At 44.1% G+C, this 9041-nt stretch overlaps 1 protein-coding gene across 1 annotated transcript in view; it reads left to right on the forward strand.

The window, feature by feature from the left end:
* Window positions 1-9041, forward strand: part of ZNF282 (zinc finger protein 282) — a 31795-nt gene that overhangs the window by 17021 nt on the left and 5733 nt on the right. The window contains exons 7-8 of the mRNA XM_006887278.1: window positions 434-547; window positions 8978-9038. Coding sequence (XP_006887340.1) covers window positions 434-547; window positions 8978-9038 — 175 coding nt within the window. The remainder of the gene's footprint in view (window positions 1-433; window positions 548-8977; window positions 9039-9041) is intronic.

Genomic DNA, 9041 nt, shown 5'->3' on the forward strand with positions numbered 1-9041 from the left:
TGTCAACTTTGTGACTTTTCACAAAGGGAATGGAAGGGAGAGAGGGGCTTCCTGGTGGAGAGTACTGGGGTGAACTTGAAGCTCTGACAGGTGCCCTGAGCCCCTGCTTCTGCCTTCGCACGGTTTTTTTTTTCTCCTTTGCACATTTTAAAAGCCTGTGCCTCAAGGCCAGTTTCCTCTGACTGGCCCAGCCCGTGGGGTCCTCTAGGGGTCAAGACCTGGGTTCTAGCCTCTGTTCTCTGGACCCTGTTGAAATGCTTGTGCACCAGGCAAGACCTGTAAATAGTTTTGCCAGGAAAGGAGAGGCAGGTCCCAGACTTGCCCCAGTTCTGCCCTCTGAGGTGGTGACCACTGTGTGTGTGTGAACTGGTCTTCAGACCTTGGATGAGTTTGAACAGAATACCAGCTGAGGCTGCCTTTCTCCTGACAACAGAGTCTCTGCTCTCAGCACATGATATTCTGTCATGGATCAAGCAGGAGGAGCAGCCATTCCCGTGGGGCTCGAGAGACACCGTGGAGGGAGAACTCGGGTTAGACTCTGGCACTGGTGAGTGATACCACAGTGGGACCACAGGCGTATAGGACAGAATGGTGGAGATTTGGAGTGGAATGATGGAGGCGGTAGGACAGGGCCCGGGCTTCTAGCAGCTAGGGCTGTCATCCTAGAGGACAAGAATCTGAGTTCTCACTGGCTCAGCCCTGGAGATTCTGCAGCTCAAGCAGGGAAGAGGTCTGGGACAGACATCACAGCAGACTGAAGTTCATTTTCTGACCTATGAGCTCCAGGATTATTTAACGTGCTTGTGTTGTTAGGCACCACTGAGTCACCTACAACTCATAGCAACCCTGTGAACCACAGAACTGAACTCTGCGCTGTCTTGTGCTACCCTAGCATTAGGCTAGTAATATGCCTTCCCTCATGCACATTTACTACGGGTAGTTGGATTTTTTTCTCCCACACTTTCCACATGCAAAGACTCCATGTGCCCTTGCTCGTATGTGAGACCCTTTTGCTAAATTTTTATAATTTAGCAAATATAAAAAAATATAAATTATCCCTGTGTCCGGGGAAGGGGCTGACAAGGACAGATTGCATTTCTCCACTTCCTTCTCTACCCACTGCTTCTCCCACCTGACCAATCTCTAGAACATTCCTTTGGGAAGACTTTACACCTCACAAATGGCTCACCTGGGTGTCTTTGGTGACCACAACATAAAATCAGTGTTAATATCATAGAAAGCACAGATGAGACACAAGTTTCCAATCCATCCTTCACAAATGGAAGAAGGCTTTCAGAGTGAACAGAACATTTATGTCAGCGTCATTCTACAACAGTGGCACCATACAGTATTTGTCTTTTTGTGACTGAGATATTTCACTCAGCATAATGTCCTCCAGGGTCACCCATTTTGAATAATATTGCATGAGTTCCTTGTTTTTCAATGAAGCATAGTATTCCATTGTGTGAATATACCACAGCTTCTCTATCCATTCGTTTGTTGATGGGCACTTAGGCTGTTTCCAACTCCTTGCTATTGTGAACAAAGCCGCAATAAACATGGATGGGTGTGCATATATCTGCTTGGATGTCAGTTATGGTCTCTTTGGGGTATATTCCCAGTAGTGGAATTGCTGGGTCAAATGCTATCTCTATTTGTAACTTTTTGAGAAAGCGCATGGTTGCACCATTTTACACTCCCACCAACAGTGAATAAGAGTTCCAGTTTCTCTACAACTTCTCCAGCATTTGTTGCTTGCTGTTCTGTTATATTTTGCTATTCTGACTGGGGTGAGATGGTATCTCATAGTTTTAATTTGCATCTCTCTTAGAGCTAGGGATTTTGAATGTTTCTTCATGTGCTTGTTGGCCATCTGAATGTCTTCTTCAGTGAAGTGTCTGTTCATATCCTGTGCCCATTTTTCAGTTGGATTATTTACCTTTATCTTGTTGTGGTGTGCATATGATATTAATGATATTATTGTTCAGTAGTTTCCACATAAAATTGGATCACCTATTTTGAGAATGGCAACAGGTATGGACCTCTTCCAATCTGTTGGCCAGACAGCTGTCCTACAGATTGCCTGGCATAGACAGGTGAGCACATCTAAGACTTCATCAGTTATTTGAAACAAGTCAGTTGTTATCCCATCAATTCCTGGGGCCTTATTTTTTGCCAATACCTTTAATGCAGCTTCAAGATAATATTTTTTTTTTAATTTTATTATTTTGTGTGTGTACCATCAAATAGAATCTAACTGGTACAGGAGGAGATTGTCCCTCCTTCTCCAGCAGAGCATCTGGTAGATTTGAACTGTGGACCTCTTGGATTGCAGTACAAGATAATCTTAAGAATATGTTTGAGGCATTGAACACCAATGATCGAAGATGAGATGAGTTGTGGATAATATCAAGGATGGCATCCATGAATAAAACTAATGATCATTATAAACACAGAGGAGAAAGAAAAACCTAAATAGATGTCAGAAGAGACTCTGAAAATTGCACTGGAGCATCGAGAAGGCAAAACAAAGGGGAAACATGCTGAAGTAAAAGGGAAAAGTAGAAGATCTGAGAGGACAAGTCGAGAGACAGAGAAAAGCATTCGCATGGCAGAGAGCTGGAACTGGAGAGTAAAAATGGAAGAACTTGCTCTGCGTTTTTCAAGCTGAGAGAACTGAAAAACAAATTTAAACCGCAATATTGAAAAATGCTATGGGTAATAGAAAGCACCAAAAGATGGTAGAGGGAATACACAGAATCACTGTTCCAAAAATAACTGACACTGAAAAATTTCAAAAAGTACTATATGAACTCCTAGGAGCTAATAGTTCTGAAGGAGGAAGTGGAAGCTGAGAATGGTTACATCCTTAAGTTTCTCGCTGTAACATTGTACATAGCAATTGCATTGCTGCATTTGAATGATGGTATTGGTAAAGAATATAACCATGAACTACAAACTGTGGCTAACTTTGAGAAGATTGAGAATCCCAGAAAACTTGATTGTGCTTTATGTGATACCTATGCTTGACCAGGAGGCAGTCTTTAGAACAGAGCAGGGAAACACTACGTAGTTCAAAATCAGATGAAGTGCATCAGGGATGTGTCCTGTCTTCATACCTTTTCAATATGTACTGAACAGATCATCCCAGAGGCTGAACTTTATGAGGAGGAATGTGGTATCAGGACTGGAGGAAGACTCCTCAACAACCTACATTATGCAGATGATACAACCTTGCTTGCAGAAATTGAGGAGGACTAGATGAATTTGCTGCAAAAGGTCAAGGACTGCAGTCTTTAATATGGATTGAAGCTCAATATCAAGAAAACAAAGATTCTCAACACTGAGCCAATTAGCAGCATCATGATAGATGGTAAAGAGATTGTGATTGTTAACAGCCTCAGTTTGCTTGGCTCCACAATCAGCACTCTTGGTACCAGCAGCCAGAAAATCAAAAGACAAATTTCAATGGAAAAGTCTGCTGTCAGGGACCTCTCCAGAGTACTGAAGAGCAATGATGTCAGTCTAGGGAGACTAAAGTGTATCTGATCCAGGCCATGGTCTTTGTAAATACTTGCTATGCATCAGAGAGCTGGAGAATGACTAAGAATGATAAAAGAATTGATGCCTTTGAGTTGCAGTGCTAGAAAAGAGTATTGAATATACCATGGACTGTTAGTAGAATAAACAGGTTTCTCCTGGAGAGGGTGAAGCCAGGCTGCTCCTTGGAGACAAGAATTTTGGAATTCTGTGACATACTTTGAGCATGTTGCCAGGAGGGATCAGTCCTTCGAGAAGTACATCATGATTAGGAGGGGAGAGGGACAGCACAAGAGATGAAGGCCCAGGATGAAATGAATTGACTAAGTGATAGAGTAGTAGTGACAGGTATGTTAGAAACAGTGAAACTGGCTCAAGATAGAGCAGAGTTCAGAGCTATTGTACATAGGGCCACTATGAGTTGCAAGTGACTTGCTGTTGCACAATAACAACAAACCATATGAATGAACAAATTTGTCCTAGAAAAAGTATAGCCAGAATGCTCCTTAGAAGCAAGGATGGTGAGACTTATTTGTTCTGAATATGCTATCAGGAGGAGTCAGTCTCTGGAGAAGAACATTATGCTTAGAAGGGTAAAAGGTCAGAAAAACAGAGGAAGAACCTTAACAGAATAGGCTTGCACAGAGCCTGTACTAATGGGCTTAAGCACAGCCAATCCTTCTCCCATAGAGCAGCTGGTGGCATAGAACTATGTGCCTTTGAGATTGCATTGCAGCTTCTTGCCATGAGGCCACCAGAGCTCCTTTATAAAAGCCAATTTTGTAGGTTTCTGACACAACAGACCACCCCCTGGCTTTTCTAGCCATTATCTTTTGTTATCTGAAGGATCAACCTTCCCCTTACCATACTCTATATTCATGGAAATATGTAAGCCAGCTGCTTCACTCATTTTGTTGTAATTCCCAATTTTAGATAGTAAATTTCTGATTTGACAGAAATTGGGTTGTTGTTGTTGTTGTTAAGTGCCGTCGAGTCACAGGCGACCCATAGCGACCCTATGAAAGAGAGTACTCGACGCTTGGGTGCCTTTCATCCTCTCTCCAGGTTCATAGGGTTTCTGGAGGCAAGCTATTATGGAAGTGGATGCCACTCCTCCTTCCAAGCTTGTTTTAATTGAGGAGCTCCACCCCACTCTCTGTACACATTGGGTAACCAGCCATTAACACATTTGACACATCAGTGTCACAGTGTTCATCCTCACAGCAACCACAAGTGACCGCTGTATTGCAACTTGTACACCAGGGCTATACGACCTAGAAGAATGTCTGAGCAAAAACAATGAAAGACTGGCCCGGGGGCCGCAGGCCCGAGGGCCCTACACTGTCTTCCCAGCCTGCCATGCCCAAATGCTGTCAAACTCCCTGCCCCAGACCCCCAGTTCATCTGGCAGGTCCGCCCTGCCAACCCCTTCGTGGGCCCCCCAAAACCACCACACATGCCCAGAGTCCTCAAACCCACCACGCCTCCAGGAGCCAGATACCAGATTCAGCTGATATTAAATATCCCAAGACCCTAGACAGGGCTTAACCTTTCAGTATCTTCCCAGCCTGGCACGCCCAAATGCTGGCAAACTCCCTGCCACAGATCCCCCATTCATCTGGCAGGTCTGCCTTGCCAACCCCCTCGTGGGCCCCAAAAACCACCACATATGCCCAGAGTCCTCAAACCTACCATGCTTCTAGATGACAGAGACTGGATTCAGCTGACATTAAATATCAAAATTGGGTAGGAAAGCCAATTTTTAAGGTCTCTGACACCACAATTCTGTTCATTTTCTTCTTTCTGCTCTTTAAACTTGTTCATTTAAATATTATTTCCTTCATGTTTATTGAATCTTTCTTCTGCTCAAATCTGACATGAAACACTTTTTAAAAAAAATTTTATTATTTTGTGTGTGTGTATCGTCAAATTGGATCTGACTGGTACAGGAGGAGATTACCCCTCCTTTTCCAGCAGAGCATCTGGTGGATTTGAACCACACCTCTGGGATTGCAGTACAGCTTCTTGCCACTAGGCCACCAGAGCCCCCTTGAAACACTTGTGTAGAATTTTTCCTCTTAGTTTTATACCTTTCAGTCCAGAATTTCTTCATTTCTTTTTCCGTTTCTCTCTCTTTATTCCCATTTTTTGTTCATACATTATTTTCCTATAGTTTATTTGGTCCATATTTTTGTTTAGTTCTTTGAACATGTTTAAGACTATCATTTTTAAATTGTCATTTAAGAAATTCAACTTCTTCAGGAACAGTGTTTGTTATTGTATTTTGCTCTTTGAATGGGCCATTCGTAGGTCTTCATATGCCTGGTGATTCTGTTGTTATTGAAAAGAGGATATTTGAATATGATGTGCTAATATTAGGAATCAGATTCTTCTCTCCTCAAGATTTACTGCTGTTGTTTCTTGTTGAAGGTAATAGTGTTCCATCAATTTGATGACTTTATTATTTTTGCAAAGACTTGGCCATGTGTGGAGTGGTTTTGATAGTGGCTTCCTTAAACCCAGACATGATAATAAAATAGTAATTAAAAGTGACAACTAAAAACCAGGGGGAAAGAATCTGCTCCCTTCTCCCCTTTCTGTTTTCCTGTCCTTTGCCCATACTGACTCTTTGTTGGAAGACTTTCTTCACACTCAGCGAGGCAAGCTCTCTCCTTTTCTGCTGACAGCATGCTGTAAGGTTTAGCTTTGCCTCTGTATTTTCAGGGGTCCTTTCCCCCCTTTGCCCTTTTCTTTCTTTTTTATGTCAACTCTTTTGCATGGCCTTTCCTCTCACTAGCTATGCCTCTGTTTTATTGCCTTAATAAACCTTTTCACTTGTTTAGCTAAATTGGGAAGAAAAAAAAATACTGAGCAAGGCTTACGTGGAGCCTAAAGGTGAGCCCGACATGACTCTTTGGAGCTTTCCCACATCCTTTCTGAGCATGTGTATTGCTTCTTAAGTTTCCCTGAGTACTTAAAGGCTTTTCAGTGCCCTCATTTCCAGTAAACTCACTGCCTGTCTTTCCCATTTTAGGCAGTCTTTTCATTACTACGCCCCCCCCCCCCAATAGCTGCATGTGGATTGTTCACCTTTAGTGTTCTGGGAAGTACCTTCCTGCTTTTTCACCTCCTTACGTGAGGAACAGACAAGGGTCTTGTTTCAGTTCTTCATCTAACAGACTATAACAGGAGAAACTCAGTAATGTGTGAATGAGGTCTATTCACTTTCCTCTGAAACCGAGGACTAGGGTCCTACACTTGGAATGTGAGCGGCCATCTTCCAGCTGACCTCTTGGACGGGGTATAGATAAGTAAAAATGCCATCAAACTTTCCTATTTTGAACTTGCCTTTTTTTGGCCAGTATTTACTTGGTTGCTGCAGACCTTTGGGTGCTTACCAGAGTTCTGACAGTTTTTCTTGTCCTTTCCTACATCCTCCAGTATTTCTGTAGTAACTGGGAGCATAGAGGTTCATACTCTGCCCTTTTACTGGCACCATTTTGCCTAGTCAGTTTTGGATGGAATAGAGAGAATGGGGAGGACTGGGGAAGATCTATATAAGTTGTCTTTTTTAGAAGGAAAGCCTTTAGTGAGGAGACCTTGTTGAGAAACCTTGGTGGGGTTGTCTGAGAAGTAGCCTCTGGGGAGAGCAGGGGCACCAGAAAGTGAGGGGCGGGCATTGTGTACTAGGCAGGAGCACAAATAAGAGGGAAGTAGACAAGCTTAGCTTCACCTTCTTCCTTAGGCTGCCCCAAAACTAGGGTAGTGGTGGGATAATGGGGGAGACAGGCGCCTGTAAGTAGAAAGCACTGTGAACAAGAGGCTGTTTGGGCCTGGAGCGATGATGAGGGAAGGAAGCTCAGAGAGACTGTTGGAGAAATAAAGCTCCTAGGTCACTCTCTCAGCTGCTTTTCAGAAGGATGGGCAGTTTCCTCCTGTGCAATTAACTGCCTTTGAAAACCCACTGAGGGTCAGCTATGGGTTGGTTCCAACTCGACAGCACTCAACAGCAACAAGAAGAGATACTCCCTGCTGGTTACATAGTGGGACGCTAACCAGAAGTCTGAGGTTTCAAATCCACCAGCTGCTTTTTGGGAAGATGGACAGTCTGCTCCCATTAAAAGTCAAAGCCTAAGAAACCTAACAGAGGTTTACCAGGAGTAGAAATTCACTTGATGACTGTGAGATTGGTTTGGCTTAGAGATAGCAAACCACTTGGATCTGGGGTCAGGGGCCTGAGCTCTGGGCTAAGACCACTGTTCTGACATCCAGAGCCCATGTGCTGCCCCCACTTACTCTCAAAGTAGTAGAAAACTGTGGAACTACATCAGTGCTACTGAACACAAGTCAACTGCCTGTAAGACAAATGGAATGCAATATCCAAAGCACTTTACTGCAAATCTGAGGGAGCAGAGAGACTTCTTTCAAAACTTTCGTTCCCACCTAAGGGTGGTCATTGGGTTTTATACTTGGAGTGCTGCTAGTTCAAAGCTACAGGATTTTTAGGTTTAGAAAGAACTATTTACATAGTTATTTATAAACAGACAACTTGTGATATAGCTTACATGTGACTGAGAAAAAGAGTTTTAAAAAGTAATTCCTAATTCAGGAAAGATGCATTTCCCTTCCTGGTAAGCAGACAGTTTACTTTACGTGTCTATAAAGAAAGTGAAGTAGGATTCTGGGCAAAGCAATTGTTAGTCAGCAGTCCATCCAGTTTTGCAGACTGGAGGCACATGACGTCAGCTTTACCACTATGCTGCATGTTTGAATATTCTTGACCTTACTGATACTACCCCTGTCACTAGGCACTTTAGAATGTAAGGAAAAGGAATCTTCGTAGAGGAAGAACAGTCATTTCTTGGAGACCCACTAGCTAGCCACCTCCACAGAGGTCAAATGGCAGTCAGGGTCCAGAGAAGTCAGGCCCTGAGGTCTGTGTCAGGGTCCCACTCCCACCCACCAGGCTTTCCATCCTATACCAGTCAGAATTGTGGTGCTGGTGGAAGCAGAAGCAGAGACTCCATGTGGTCCTGCATCTGTGGACCTCTGTCCATTCCATCCTGGTCACCAGAGTACAGGACAGCTTTGCTAGTTCTATTTGGGCTTGGGGGCACTGTCTGCCTCCCAGGAAATTTCTTCTAGCAGCCCCACCCTCACTTCCGAGGTCACAACCCTTCCTTGGTGCCACCTGTCTGGCTAGCACAAGCATGCCCAGCGGGGCTTTCAGATAGCTCAGGGGGCCTGGAAGACCCCGCCCCCCAAGCTACAAGTGACATGACAGATCATCTTGTTCACCTCCTTGTTTTTCAGGGAAGTTCTGACCTACATAGCTAGTGACTCGCAAAAAGCCACAGTGAAGACTGGTTCTCCCCTCCAACCCCAGTGTGGGACAGCGTGGGTTAGCACTGTCACATCTCTGTGTCTCCTTCTCCAGGTGACAATTTACTGATGGTGAAGAACCCCGGCCCGGCTCCTCCACAGCCCCCGCCGCAGCCGCA

Source organism: Elephantulus edwardii, unplaced genomic scaffold, assembly GCF_000299155.1.
Source record: "Elephantulus edwardii isolate Elephantulus edwardi_28Jun2011 unplaced genomic scaffold, EleEdw1.0 scaffold00055, whole genome shotgun sequence".
NCBI lineage: Eukaryota > Metazoa > Chordata > Mammalia > Macroscelidea > Macroscelididae > Elephantulus > Elephantulus edwardii.